The sequence below is a fragment of the Mus musculus genome, chromosome 1 (genome assembly GCF_000001635.26).
Source record: "Mus musculus strain C57BL/6J chromosome 1, GRCm38.p6 C57BL/6J".
NCBI classification, from domain to species: domain Eukaryota; kingdom Metazoa; phylum Chordata; class Mammalia; order Rodentia; family Muridae; genus Mus; species Mus musculus.
This window is the reverse complement of record NC_000067.6, coordinates 182270917-182286399: the sequence shown is the minus strand read 5'-3', so window position 1 is coordinate 182286399 and position 15483 is coordinate 182270917. Positions and strand designations below refer to the sequence as shown.

General features: G+C 47.2%; 1 protein-coding gene across 3 annotated transcripts; it reads left to right on the top strand.

Moving 5' to 3' along the window:
- The first annotated feature begins 3545 nt into the window (after positions 1 to 3545).
- On the top strand, positions 3546 to 10436 carry Degs1 (delta(4)-desaturase, sphingolipid 1). 3 transcript variants are annotated; one of them, XM_030246432.1, is made up of 3 exons: positions 3546 to 4021; positions 6682 to 7424; positions 9507 to 10436. In XM_030246432.1, exons 2-3 carry the CDS (start codon positions 6708 to 6710, stop codon positions 9651 to 9653), a joined length of 864 nt encoding a protein of 287 aa, XP_030102292.1. In that variant the 5' UTR covers positions 3546 to 4021; positions 6682 to 6707; the 3' UTR covers positions 9654 to 10436. The 3 variants fall into 3 exon arrangements, with proteins under 3 accessions (XP_030102292.1, NP_031879.1, NP_001347712.1); NM_007853.5 differs by having other exon boundaries at positions 3599 to 3778; NM_001360783.1 differs by lacking the exon at positions 3546 to 4021 and adding an exon at positions 4205 to 4239.
- The last annotated feature ends 5047 nt before the right edge of the window (positions 10437 to 15483 follow it).

Sequence of the window (15483 nt, the reverse complement as noted above, 5' to 3'; positions counted from 1 at the left end):
TAAGCAGTTAGATGAGCAACTAATTAATTGTTAAGTGAAGTATCTAAATCCACAGGCCTAAAGACCAACTTACAGAAGGCTGTTGAACCCCTCCTGGATAGGTAACTCAGCCAAGGGAAGGTGTTCCCCAGAGGCCAGACCCCCAGAAGGAAGAAAGAGGACTGTATGGGAGATAGGTTGGTGTGCAGACTCAGACTGGAGAACGTATGGCACACAGGATGCCAGCAGGCGACTGGGATGTAAGATGCTCTCAACTCTCTACAGGAGCAGTTCCCATAGGCTAATGCTTGCCAGTGTCATTATTAGATTTCAACTGAGTGGCTTTTGAAATGACATAAAAATAAACTGCTTAGCCCACCCTGGTGCGGCATGCTATAAATTTCAGCACTCTTGAGGCAGGCTGTCTCTGGGAGTTTGTGGCTAGTCTGATCTCCACAGAGGTTCCAAACCAGCCAGGGGTACATGAGACCATGGCTCAAAAGAAATACATTTTGAAAAAGAAGAAAAAGGAAAGGAAAGGAAAGGAAAGGAAAGGAAAGGAAAGGAAAGGAAAGGAAAGGAAAGGAAAGGAAAGGAAAGGAAAGGAAAGGAAAGAGGAGAGGAGAGGAGAGGAGAGGAGAGGAGAGGAGAGGAGAGGAGAGGAGAGGAGAGGAGAGGAGAGGAGAGGAGAGGAGAGGAGAGGAGAGGAGAGGAGAGGAGAGGAGAGGAGAGGAGAGGAGAGGAGAGGGCAGCTGGGTGGTGGTGCACACCTTTAACCCCAGCACTTGGGCAGCAGAAGCAGGAAGATTTTTTGACTTTGAGGAATTCCAGGACAGCCAGGGCTGCACAGAAACCCTGTCTCAAAACCAACCAACCAACCAAACAAACAAATAATGGAAACATTTAAATTATATGAAAGAGAGCTAGAGAGATGGCTTATCAGTTAAGAGCACTGACTGCTCTTCCAGAGGTCCTGAGTTCAATTCCCAGCAACCACATGGTAGCTCCCAGCCATCTGTCATGGGATCTGATGTCCTCTTCTGGTGTGTCTGCAGACTGCTGCAGTGTATTCACATACATGAAATAAATAATTCTTTTTAAAATTATATGAAAGAATGTGTCAAGTTCACCGTATGGCTGCTGGGAGACTTCTGGGAAAGCTATTTCTGTTTACTCCAGATAGAGAAACAGCAGCAACCCAAATAAATAATTCTATCCAGCTTGGCGCATGTCTTAGTGTTTCTGTTGCTGTGAAGAGACACTATGATCAAGGCAACTCTTATAACGGCAAACATTTAATTGGGGTTCAGTCCATTATCATCCAGGCAGGAAGTATGGCAGCATCCAGGCAGGCATGGCACTGGAGGGGCTGAGAGTTCTGCATCTTGTTCTGAAGGCAAGCAAGAGAAGATTGACCTCCAGGCAGCTACCAGGAAGGTCTTTCAAAGCCCACCCCTCACAGTGACATACTTCCTCTAACAAAGCCACACCTACTCCTACAAGGCCACACCTCCTAATAGTGCCACTCCCTGGGCCAAACATATTCAAACTACAACAGTGCACCAACAATTTCTTTGGTGATACTTACAGGAACATGAGTATCACCGGCATCACCAAACACCCAACTCCAGTGTGAGCTTGCATGGCTGGAGTCTGTTGCCCAACCTGCAGGCCGCTATACCCCTAAAGAGCCTTCGTTGCTCCAGGCCCTAGGCATATGTGTGTCAGTCAGAGGCCCTGTCATGGACAGAATTCACTTTCTGCTCCAGCCTTTTACAGTTTTAGGCAGTACCATAGCATAGCACAACACAATATAGCTAGAATATGTATTTTACTTCAGTTGTCTTATTTTCTCCTTTAGTGTGAACCTCTGGGAGAAAAGCACTATTATAAAAAATCATAGGGGTTTTGGGTTTTTTTCTTTTTATTATTTATTTGTTTAATTTATTTATTTGGTGGTGGTGGGTTTTGAACCCAGCATCTTACTGGGCACTTTATCATTGAACTCTGTCTCAAGTCTTTTATCTGTGTTGGGTGTGTGTATATGGAGGAGGCTGGGTTTTATCGGTGCACTTGCTCTGTAACCAAGGCAATCCTGGAACTTGTGATCTCTGCCTTAGGCTTCTGCTCAGTTGGGATCACACACAACTGGGCTAACATGCCCGGCAAGAATTTCTTAATACCTTCACCTACCCAGATGATACTTTAATTAAATAGCATCACATCAGGGGCTAGAGAGATGGTTCCGTATTTGAAGAGTTCCTACTGCTCTTGCAGAGTTCAGTTTCCAGCACCCATGGAAGGTGGGGTGTCTTTCAACGGCATGTAACTCAGCTCCAAGGGATCTGACACCCTTTTCTGGCCTCTGAAAGCAACTGCACCCAGATAGATAGATCTTTAAATAACATCACATCATTTTAACCCTTCAGAATAAATAAGACTGATACATCACAGCTGGCTAGTTTATCCTTTAAGTCCCTGTTAATTTGTTGGTTTTTTTTTTCTCCTTTATTAGAGAACACAAAATTCCCATATCGTTTCCTACAGTGAGATCTTGCTGATGGTATCCCATAGTTTAGCAGATTCCTCTGTAGTTTGTAGTTTTCTATACATGAGCAGTTGTACTTCCAAGACTTGTCAGACTTGGATGTCTGTCTCTCTGTGTCCCCACCTCTCCCGTTGTGGTATGCATGTGCAGTGGTGTGTGTCTGTGTCTGATTTATACTCATGACCACTTGGCTTCTTTAGGAAAGTCATCTGGTCTGCTAATCCCTAATCCTGTAATCTTAATCTTAATTAGCAGTTCCTTTCACTTCCAGGCTCCACGGAGAAGCCAGGGCTCTTAGTCCATCCACCTGCTCGGCCCGTGCTCCAACTCTGTGCCACACCTCTAATCCCTAAACCTCGTAAGTGAAGAAATGATAGGCATTTTGAAATCAAATCTCCCCTGCCTCCCACAGGAAGTTGCGGGTGATCACTTCTGTGACACGGGAAGATGCATGATTGAGCAACCATTAGTGTAGGGAAACATCAGAACCACCAACTCCACCCCATCTCTCCCTTCCCTTTTCTTTACTGCATTGTTCAGACAAGTCTGAAATTCCACTGGGAGGCAAGGGCAGGCCCACCGGCTGGAGGATAACCTAGGCTAGGTAGTGAGAACCTACTTCAAGAAACAAAAGCAAACATATGGGGCGGGAGGGGTGAGGAGGGGCGAAGACGGGAGAGAGGGGAGAGAAAAGCAAAGAGAAAAAAAAAACTTTTTTAAAAATTAGATTTTAGTTGCCACACACTCCAAATCTCTGGAGGTTTTAGTTCCAGAAGGCAACCAAACAGGGCTCGACAGATAATTTGCTATTAAAAGTTAAGCGAAATATGGGCTCGTTGCCACTTAATCAAAGCCAGTGATCTTCCGAACTCAAGGAGAGGTAGCCACCCCATGTACTCCACCCACTGAGGCGCTAAAGCGAGAGCCTTATCCAGCCGCAAATCTTTCCTTCTCTTTTCACCTTTTCCCAGGCTTCGTGAGCCTACAAGGTTCTTGGCTGCCGACCCAGGTCCCGCCCATCGCCTCCCACGAGGGGCGTGGTCATTGCGGGGCGTGGCCTGAGGCCCCGCCTCTGCCCGCGTCCCCGCGGCTTATCGACTAGAGCCGGGCCTCGAGCTGCCGCCGTCCGGACACGAGCCGGAGGCAGAGCGGGTCCACAGGCCGCAGCCATGGGTAGCCGCGTGTCCCGAGAGGAGTTCGAATGGGTCTACACGGACCAGCCCCACGCCGCCCGGCGCAAGGAGATCTTAGGTGAAGACTGGACCCCGTTATGTGCGCGTGGCCGCGTGCGGGCCCTGAGCGGCCTCCCGTGCGCGCCGTGCGAGCGCGGCCTCCGCGGCCCCTTCCAGCCGCTCCGCTGCTTGGCCGCCGGCGCGGGCTCCGGGCGGGCGGGAGAACCGAGGGATGAGGGATCAGCGCGCCGCCGCTCGCTGCTAGCCCTTCGATGGTCATGTGTTGGAGGCCTCCGCCGGCCTGTGAGCTGAGGGTCCCCAGGTAGGGCGATCCGGACTCGCCCCTCCTGCTCCGACAGTCGAGGGTGACCCCCGCTCCTGGTGGAGCGGTAGGCTCGAGCCCGGACGCCTGCTTGGCTCAGGGCGTGGTCCAGGGGCATCCCCGGCCCCGGGAGCCTCAATCACGTGGTCCAGTCAGCTGCAGGCCTAGCGGGGGACCAGGTTCGGGTGACCCTAGGCTTCCCAGACCGGATGGCTCCTGTGAGTTTTTATTCCAGTGATCTGCGGGACCGGCTGCATAGGAAAGGCGCGCAGCTTAGCCTCCCGGACCTTAGGACAGGCTAGGCCTGATTTAGGAGAGTATGGGGGGCGGAGGGGGGGTTTCCACGTGAGATAGAGAGGTCTCTTATCCCACGTAGGCTGCTCTTAAGAATAAGGACAAATTGTTGGGTATGAGCTTTGCATATATGAACCAGTTCAATTTTTCCTTTCCAGTACTTTGCCTGAGCCGGCATTTTAAAAGATGAAGTAATGTTTAAGAAGATTCCAACATCTTCATAATTAGACTGCAGCCAAAGAGTCTGCCTTTTTTCTTTTCTTGGTGCTAGATATAGAAAGTTGTTTTAGTTTGTTTGTTTTGATTTAATTGAGAGAATCAATGAAAGGCCTTTTAATATGAGGAACTGCCTCATATCCACCATTTTCACACTCTTTCTTAAAAATATTTGCCTAATGGGGGAGGGGGCGGCGAGGCCCTGGTTTCTGCAGTAGTTGCTAAACTTAGACATTACTTGTTTCGCAAATCAGAGTGACTAGCTGCCGTTCAAATGGACTTTATTTTTCTAGTGGAATTCACGTTCAGGGGATCCCTGGTGCTAGTAAGTTCTCTACCATTGAGCTGCACCCCTGACTTCTGACCTGGAACTTAAATTGAGTGAGCCTCAGTCATTATCACCAGCTGTGCTGTCAGGTGCTTTGGGCTCTGGGGTTTCCGTATAGTCATTGCCTCTGCCTCATTACGGTGATAAATGTCTGCTGCTCCAGGGAGGGAGGGAGGCCTTTGGCTGCTGGCTTATCGGTGCTCACCGGTGCTTTTGGGTGTGTGGGGAGGGGGGAAGGGGGAGGTGTCTGGTGAAATCATGCCAGAGGGGTTTGAAGGAAAAAAGCTGATCCCCCTCATGTCAGCCTGGAAGCTGGGGGGCAAATGGAAACGTCCTTTGGGGCCTGCTTTCAGTGCACACCTCCTCCTATGCCTTTTATTCTGAGTCCTTTGAGGGGTTAATATGTTGATAAGGTCAGAACATTCAGGATCCTCACTGTGACCAGATCTGCCAGCTGGGGTCCAACCCTTTAATATGTGCGGTGATACCACATTTTGCTTAACATTCCTTTGATAGACATTTGAGCTGATACCCCCTCTCAGCTGTTTTTAATAGTGTTCCTTTGAATGTTCATGTACAGGGCATGGATTCGTTTTCGTTTGGGGGTTGCTGGCCGTTCTTTCTTTAGCATTTTGGTTGAATGTCAGACAGTCTAAACCATTTTACATACTCATCAGGCAGTGTATGAAGATTCTGGTTTCTCCACAACCTAGTTGTTACCTGCCTTTGGGTACGTGGGCGTGTGGGTGTGCCCCCACAAGTGCATGTGCGTGCACACACGCCACAGTGTGCACTGTGGCTGTCAGGAGTGTGCTGTCTTTCCATCTCGTCCTCTCTTGTTTCTGCCTCTGCTGGGCATGCCAGGCTCGCTGGCTTGAAAGCTCACGTGGCTAAGCTCTTGCTCGTCTCAGCACTTAACCTCTCCTCTGGTGATATGAGGCCCTTAGACTATTGGGTTTGGGGAGTTTGTTTTTGCCTTGTTTCCTTTTCTGAGACAGGATCTTACCATGTAGTCCAGACTGGCCTGGAATTTACTAACTACCTCAGCCTCCTGAGGGCTGAGGTTATGTGTGTCACGATGCCCAGGTGTTTTTTTTAAAGTGTGGTGAAGATTCAAAACAGAATTCCCTGGAGGAAGCTTGGTCCAAAAGAACCGTGGAAATGAGAGTTTTTGTGATTTAGAGATCCTATGGAACAAATGTTACGTTCTTTCCTGTGTCAGCTGAGCTAACTTCATGGTTATATACGGTAAACGTGCCAGAGCTTGGCTTACAGAGATGGCTCAGTGGCTAAGGGCACAAGAGCACTTGTTGGCTCTGGCAGAGGACACAGGCTCAGTTCCCAGTGGTACATGGTTGCGCACAACTAACTGTAACCAGCTCTAGGGGGATTCCATTCCCTCTTCCGATCTCTGCAGGCACCAAAGCACCACATGGCTCACAAACATACATGCAGGCAGAACACTCAAACATATAAAGTAAATAAATAATCAAATAAATCTTAAAAGAAAATATGTGCAGGCTTTGTCTAAACGTAAACGTAATTCTTTTAGTGTAAAAGAATGTGGACTGTCCAGATTAATTCTTCGTGCATAAACTGTTGTATCATGCTATTTTGTGACTTCATTACCAGAACATAGTCTTTCCCTTTAGAAAATAAATATCTCATAAAGTCTGTCAGGGGGAGAATTATAACTTAGAAAAGGGAAAAATCTAATTGCATTAATCTGAGTGTATTAATTATAGTTGCTGAACTATGGTTTGCTTTTCTTTCTCATTTCCTTTATTTATTTATTTATTTATTTATTTATTTTTTCTTGCAGCAAAGTATCCAGAGATCAAGTCCTTGATGAAACCTGACCACAATCTGATCTGGATTGTAGCCATGATGCTTCTCGTCCAGCTGGCTTCATTTTACTTAGTCAAAGATTTGGACTGGAAATGGGTCATATTTTGGTCCTATGTCTTTGGCAGCTGCCTTAACCACTCCATGACTCTGGCTATCCATGAGATTTCCCACAATTTCCCCTTTGGCCACCACAAGGCCCTGTGGAACCGCTGGTTTGGAATGTTTGCTAACCTCTCTCTCGGAGTGCCATACTCGATTTCCTTTAAGAGATACCACATGGATCACCACCGGTACCTCGGAGCGGATAAGATTGATGTAGATATTCCCACCGATTTCGAGGGCTGGTTCTTCTGCACCACTTTCAGGAAATTTGTCTGGGTTATCCTTCAGCCTCTCTTTTATGCTTTTAGACCCCTGTTCATCAATCCCAAACCCATTACCTATCTGGAAATCATCAATACTGTGATCCAGATCACCTTTGACATTATCATTTATTATGTGTTTGGAGTGAAATCTTTAGTCTACATGTTGGCAGCCACCTTGCTTGGCCTGGGTTTGCACCCAATTTCTGGGCATTTTATAGCCGAACATTACATGTTCTTGAAGGGACACGAAACCTACTCCTATTATGGGCCTCTGAACTTGCTCACCTTCAATGTGGGCTATCATAACGAGCACCATGACTTCCCCAACGTTCCTGGGAAAAACCTGCCCATGGTAAGTAAAGGACTTGATGTTTTTGTTCCTGATGATGATGCCATCAGGTAGTCTTGGCTTGCTTATTGTAAAAGGAATCTAATACGGTTCATGAGATTTCCCAAAAAGGAGGACATAGATCCTTTGTCTACAGCCTACCTTTGCTAAGGATGCAGCGTCTTCTGTTTTGGATCTTTAGTGTTACGCTCAGAGGTGGTGTGGGATATGCGCTGGCTCTTACCTGGTTAACTACGTCAGAAGGTGAAAACAGCTTCTCCGAGCAGGAAGCATCAGCTCGTGGAGCATTCGTCACGGTTAAACTGTTGGAGTTGGTTAAGGCCAGTTGCTCTCATGACACACAGGTCAGGCAGGTGACCTGCATAACTGACCTGTAGGGTGGACAGCCTCCCCGGCAGGCGCTCTCTCTGGACGGTAGGCTTGTCACGTCTTCTGTGTGGAGGAAACAGAAGACGACATTTCAACTACATTCTTTTCATCTGAACAAAAAAAAAAAAAAAAAGAATTTTAAAAATTGGAAATACATATAAAAAAGAATAGTTTTCTATCCTTTTTTTTTAAGCTATGATGTATATGAAAGGGAACCCTGACAGACACTTTACGCTAGCCCACCCACTCAAAGCTTTACACACTGACTGCTGAGAAAGCACATACAACATGATAAGGAATTGCGGTATGTGACGGTTGCTTTGGGGCTGGTTAAGAAAAGACTATAAACTACTCGGGTAATCCCTACCATAAATACAGTCTATGTTGCAGTATCTGGAGTTGACATGGAGGGCTGAGTCGGTCCATACTCGGGAAGAAAGCAGAGTGGCGTGTTCCGTGTGCACTTTACGTGTAGAGTGAGTGTGTCGCAGGGCCAACTGGGAAGTTTGAGAGTTCCTTTTGCTGTCCTCTCAGCCTTCAAGATTGGGAGAATGCAGTGTGCAAGTGTCTGGAGACAGCTTTGAACTGTGGTGCAAGGTGATGTTGGTCCCCAGCCCCTTGGTGTCATTCTGCCGGTAGGAAGGCTAACAGTCCAGCCGCCCACGCTTCCCTCTTCTGTGACTAGGGAACACAGTTGTTGTTATGTTCGTGTGATTTAAGGAGAAGAATCAGCACATCAGTGAGTGCTCACTCCTAAGAGCTCCTCCACGCTGCCTCCTCCCCTGGGTTACGTCGATAGACTGTAGACAGCGCTAGTGCTGGAGAGCCCTGCCTTTCCTGTTCTTTCTAAGATGTCTGCCTATGAGGAACTCTGTTTATTCAGTAACTACCTGGCATTTATTACACAGTCCCTATGTAGTTTCAATATTTTAATTTTTAAAAGGGTTTTGTGTATTATTAGTGAATTTTGCTGCTCACAGACATTTTATTTTATGTGTATGCAGGTTTGCAAATCTGTATGTGTACCATGTGCATGCCTGGTGCCCTCAGAAGCCAAGAGAGAGTGCTGGAGCATCTGGAACTGGAATTATGGGGGTTGGGAGGCGCCATGTAGGTGCTGGGAGCCAAACACAGGTCTTCAGGGAGCGCACAAGTGCTCTTAGCTGCTGAGCCAGCTCGCCAGCACTGCGAAACATTTTCTCGCGTGCATTTTTCAGTTACTTTACAACACTGTAAGACTCACAGACATCCTGTGTCAATATGTGAAGTGGGCACACGGCTGTCACCTTCCCTAGGTTCTCTAATTCTTAGCATTAAGGATTTGATTGCGTCTTTATAATGTGTACATTTCGTGGCCTTCTTGTGTTGCTGATGGTCCTGAGTGCATCTGTCAGTCTGTCTCAGTCTTGAGTCGGTGCTTACCCAGGCTCTGAACTGACTCCGTCATCTTAACATCTGGAATGCTGCCATCTTTCTGCTCCAGCTGTTAAATGAAACTGATTGCTCCTGGTTTCCCATAAATTTGGTGTCGATTATGATGAAACTGTTTATATGTATGTGATCTGTAGGCCATCTTTGTTCATGAAGAACTGCAGACGGTCTAAAGGGCCATGAGGGAAAGCACTTGCCCGTGGTTGTATTTTGTCCCTCAGTCTGTGTCACCCATCATCTTGAGGTCTCAATAACACGGCCGCCTGTCTGTGTTTTCACTCCCAGGTGAGGAAGATCGCAAGTGAGTACTACGATGACCTCCCGCACTACAACTCCTGGATCAAGGTGCTCTATGACTTTGTGACGGATGACACAATAAGTCCCTACTCGCGGATGAAGAGGCCTCCGAAAGGGAACGAGATTCTGGAGTAAATATCACAGCCAAAGGAATTCCTGTCCACGGCTTCAAAATAGGTGATAGAGTGGAGTTTTTATCTCGTTAGGCTTATGGTCAGTGATGCTCGGAAGCTGGGCTGGCATGATTGCCAACTCAGATCTCGGTGTCATCAGAGGCTCCTCAGCCTTCAGACAGCCCGACGACGACGCTTGACGCTAGCGGCTGCTGTGCTTGCTCACTCCCCTGCACTCACGAGATGTTATTACTGTTACTGAGGGCGTCTTTCCTCGTGTCTGTCATGCTGTGAGCAAATCATAAAAAGCTTATATTATTTTTCACTATAAAGTTACTTTATTAAAGCACCTAATAAACTGAACTGTTAATCATATATATTAATAATATTCATTGCATTATTATATTTCTATTGTATTGGTATACTTACCAGAGTGCTAGGGAGAACTTTACAATTTCATCCAGAAATTTAATTTTGTTAAAGGCTTGACTTGAGTTCATATAGTATTGTGTGAGTTCCCTCTGGATTCAATCATTTGTTCTTAGTGGGGAATGGAAGGCTTATAAGTCTCGGGAAACTGATGAAATTCTCCATCACAAAGTCCAAAGGGTCTTTGGACAAGGGTCCAAACATGAAGTGCTTTCTGGAGGAGCTTTTGTTTAGTCCAACAGGAGTCCAAGGATGCAGATTAGAGTTTTGTGAGTTTGCTGCCCTTGCTGGGCTAGGCATTTCATTGTTGTAACTGCCTCTGAGTAACTGATGATCCTATAAGTAACCCCAATAAACTCTCTGGTTTACTAAGCTAGCCTTAGTGGAATTTCTTTGGTCTGTCTCTGGTACCCCACGTGATATCAACAGAAGAACAGTTTGTCTCTCCCTGGGAAGCAGCTGACAGACTGTGTTCTTGCACGGCTGTGGAAACCCTGTGGCTTGGTGATGGGTAGTTTGTCTCAAGAAACTAACATCCTGTGCTATTAATAAAGCAGTCCTGGTTACCTCAAAAGTGTCACTGGAGAAAATGCAGTATAAAATGGGGAGATGTTTTTAGCATGTGAGCTATATTGCCAAGCTCTGTGGGACTGGCAACCTTCATACTCCCAATGTCACCCATAAGTATTTGACCTTGGGTTGGGGGACTGTAACTCTTGGAAATGTTTATTCTTCAAGAAAGCCACTAACTGGGCAGTAGGAACGCTGGGCTCTGGAGCCCTTAAAGGCCTGAGAGATGGTGCAGCCAGCAGCTTCGCTGCAGTTCTTCATCTGTCTCAGCTCTGTTCCTCATCTAGGGCTCAAGGCTTCTACCGACTGCGCTATCCCACTGCAGGTCAGGAACCACTTCCCACTGGCTTTGATCAAGTTGTAGAAATAGCTTCCTGCAAGGTTACGGTAACTCCTTAAGATAAAGAGAGCAATGACTGATTTCTGTGCTCCCCAACCTGAATGGGCCTAGTACCAGACTGGTGTCTTGGTTAACGCAGTGAGACTAGCGTTGTGGGATTTTACTGAGCCTTATCTAAAAGCCAAAGCATGTGTGCTTACATCACCTTCAGATAAATTCAGCGTCTAAAGGTTAACTTTAATAGCTAGATTTCAAACAAGGGACATTTATTAAGGTTCTTTTTCACTGTTTGCTGTCCAGATATTATCTTTTAATACCAGTTTGCAGCAGTGGGGATGGAACCCAAGGCTCCCTGCATACTAACCAAGCACCACTAAGATATTCCCCCCAACTCCAATCCTGTCTTAATATCATCTCAGCATCTCTATGTATCCCCGATATATAGATAGATAGATAGATAGATAGATAGATAGATAGATAGATAGATATGTATACTTATATCTCTGTACATGGAACTGCTGCATTTTGTAAATTAAAAACTGAAGCTTAAAGAAATGTATTATGGGTCCATGACGGACGCTGTAGGTTCCTGTGTTGACCTCCCCCGCCATGGACTGTAAACTGGAGTTGTAAGTCTTACTAGGGCCTCTTTTCTCCTCTGCATTGCTTTTAGCCAGGACAGCAGGAAAGAGAAGACTATGATGCTGTTCAGCCTTGTAAAACTTAAAATAGGAAACATTGGTTAAGTCCCTAGCAGAAGGACGTCTATCCATAGGTCTATTCTACAGAGCTAAGTGCATGTCAGCTTGTGGGCAACTTTTCTCTAGAGTCCAGCTGTTCACAGGTGAGCAGCCTGAGGCCATGTGGTAACAGTGAGAGCTTCTTCCAGCTGTCATAGCCTGACCTGCTGTTGCTTTGCAAGATATTTTTTATTTGGACAAGGGTACGTTTTGTTTCTTGTCAGGGAAAGCCTTGTCATTTGGAATGAAAGAACAGTCTTAGGACCTAGGGTTAAGGATGGCCCAGGGTGTAATAAGCCCACAAAATGTTCCCAACATACTTAGGGCAAGCACAGCTGGAACACCTGGTGAAGGTGCCTAAGCCGGGAAAGGATGACAGCCACCTGAAGTGAGGGCCCTGGAGCTAATCTACTCTGCCAGGGGCACAGCCACGATGGGGAGATCCTGCTATGGGAGGTGGAGGGGGGGAGATAGAATTTGACAAGAAGTGGCTCTACAGGTCCTATGAAATAATGAGGAGCCTTGCCCAAATGCTTAGCTTTTGACAAAATCAGTCTGATCTGGCAGCTGGCTCAGGAAGCCAGTAGCACCTAGAGGGAAGGTGTCAGGTGGCCACAGGTCTGAGCATTGCTGTGGGTCAAAAGGTGGTGATGTGTGGGTGTGTGGGTGTCCCCGTCTGTGATACCTCTCATGGTGTGTTTTGTCCATGTATCAGGAGGGCTGAACTGTGGCTGTGTGGAAGGAAGGGGGTGGGACAGACAGGTGGGACTCAGAAATATAAGTTGCCTTTATAGTCTAGGATTAATGGTGACTGGGCACACATCACTGTACATATGATCCTCTCTGAAGGGAAAAAGGGATGGTTTGTGCCCAAAGCCTGCAAAAATGGACTTGCCTTCTCTGTAAGGGTCCAAATCCTGCTGGTCAGCAATTTCTCATTCAAGGAGAGTTTCTCTAACCCATCTCCTCTAGGTAATTATCACAGGCTGCTCTTCCTGGCCACTGAGGAAGGATTCAATACGACTCCCCAGGGACACTTTCTCTGTCCAGTTTGCAGCTTGAACCTCTCACTCCTGAAAGCCTGGGCAGCTGGGATTTCTCCTAGCACGAGTGGGTGTTTGTTACACACTCTGAACAGCAGCTTTCCTGGTGGCCGTAAGCACACAGCCAGCATCTGCATTTCCTTTACTGGCTGGGCAGTCCCTGAACCAGGAAAGTCAGTGCATTCCTGTAGTCTTCAGAGAAAACCCTTCATGTCAGTCTTCCGGGTTTTGAACAGATATCTGCATCAAACTGTAAGAATGCTGAAGTCCACATAGCTTCTCAAAGCTATGTGATGAGGATGCTTCTATGCCCAGTCGAAGAACCATGAATGGCTACCTCCCAGGGTAGGTTCTTCATCCAACACCCATCACTGCCCAGAGCCCACCCATAGCAAGCGACTTCATAGCGGCTGTCCAGTCAAACACACAGGGACCGTAGACTGCCAAGAAGCCCACCCATCCATCATCTTTGGGATTTTTTTCATAGAGATTTGTTCATGAGCCGTGTAAGAGCTCATTCCCCATCCAACTTCAAAGACTTGGAACTGAAAATAACCACAGGTTCTAGTTCAATGCTGCCATCCTTCAGCCACAGAGATGCCATTTTTCATCATCTGTCACCTTCTCAAAAATCGATTAAAAACAAGAGAACTCACCAAGCACCAAGGTCAGAAAACAATCGCAGCCTGTCCTGAAGGCTTTAGGTTCTATGTCCTTGCTGCGTGCTATCTGCCATCTCTCAAAACTTCATTCTCATACTGGTTCAGTTACAGGCCACCACACACGTTTGGCTGCCTTACAGGGATCTGCAGCCCTTTGTATCTAGTAGGGTAGAAAAGGAGATAATGAACTTTTTAAAAGCCCCCACTCAACACACCACCCACCCCTGGTCTCTTGAAAAGTAAGTTGGCTCTTAGTTCACCAACCTGGTGTCCTGATTTTGTGTGGGTAGTCATATACGGGCCACCATGCCTGAGAGCACAGAAAGAGTTACTGAGTTTACCCGTGTGGACACCATGACTAAGCAGGAATGGCAGGGCCACCTCTGTAAACACCGGGGGCAGCTCAGCCAGCTGCAAAAGCATCTACAGGAGGACCCAATTGAGGACTTTGGGAGAGACCAAGGATTGGTGGTGCAGACAATACCAGCCAATCGGGAACTGCTGTTTGGAAGGTGCTTTCTTGGGCTGGAGAGGTGGCTCAGTGGTTAAGAGCACTGATTACACTTCCAGAGGTCCTGAGTTCAATTCCCAGCAACCATGGTGGCTCACAACCATCTGTAATGGGGTCCAATGCACTCTCCTGGTGTGTGTCTGAAGACAGCTACTTGTGTGCGCATATAAATAAAAATAAATAAATCTAGAAGCAGCAACAGCAGCAGCTTTCTTGGGAGCACGGGTGGAGGGTATTAAAGGCTTGCAGGCACGTTCACATGCACTTGCTGAGGCTCTTCTCTCCTGCTCCTGGAGTCTGCCTTCCAGGCCACAGGCAACACATGTCTCTGCATTACTTGTTCTTCTATTTTCTTCTCCTTAAAAAAAAAAAAAATCCAAGCAAGTTAGGAAAGCCGCACCCTCCCAGTTTCCAAGATCATCTCCATTGAATGCACCCATTAGAAAGCAGATTGTCTGGCGGGTCCTTCTCTAGAGGAAGTCTCTTCTCTGAGACTCCAGGATATTAGCTAACTTCTCTTAGTTCTCCCTCAGAGTGATGGCATAACCAGCCCCACCCCACCCCACCCTCACCCCGGCAATTTGAGCCTTTATTCCAAGTCAAAGCCCTCCTCTCCACCCTGCGACACTGCCCTGCCCTTCCATTACCAATCCATTAGGTAAAACTGCTTGCTCACCGGGGAATCTGGGATTGGGCAATGGCAGGTCCTGTTGGGACTGATCGCTAAGCCTGAGATGTGGTCATTGCCAGACACTTTTCCTTGGTGAGGGCTGGCTCTCTCTCCTTGTTGGTGCTCCCTGCTCCCCACTCCCAGGAGAAGGTGCTATGAGTAGTCTCTGCCACCGCCACCGGGGCAGTGTGGTAACTGTATTGGGGGGGGGGCACATTTCTCCAGACCTGTCTGAGCCTGGCTGTCCAGAAGTTTACTTTGGCCCCTGTTTTGTAAATTAATAACATAAGCAAGAGTTGTTAAACCTGAGAATTGAGAGAGAAAGGCCAGTTCCACAATTTCTAAGCCAAATTTCAAGCAAGCTTTAATTAAGTAATGGACCCTGGCCAGGACCATTCCAGGGTTCCTGGGGAAATAGTCACATTTGGCAGAGGCTTTAAAAGGTTAACCGGTAACGGTATTTCCCATCAGACCCAATCAGGGGCGAGTATAAGTGGACCTCCCCCACCTACATCCAATCAGGGGCGAGTGTATTTCCTGCCCACTGTACCTCCCACCTAGAGTGATCAAGCACATCAGGTGCAGTTGGGTCAAACAAACTTGTTTAGAGGAGTGGTAATCCGCTTAAACCCCAACCTCCAGGATTTCAGGAAGTATGTGTCTTGGGCAAGGGGGTTACAGGTTACAGACATTTTGTTTTATGGATCTCTTAGTAATTAAGTAGTAATTAGAACATAGCTTTGGCTCTGGCAGAGTGGAAGACGAGCTTTAACCTAGTGCACAGACTCCTGACGGTGTAGATGAAGTTTCTGCCCTAAGCCCACGTGCCTGCCGCTGGGTGAATCTCTAGGGACTGTTTAATCCTCATGGCTTATCTTTGTGGTTCA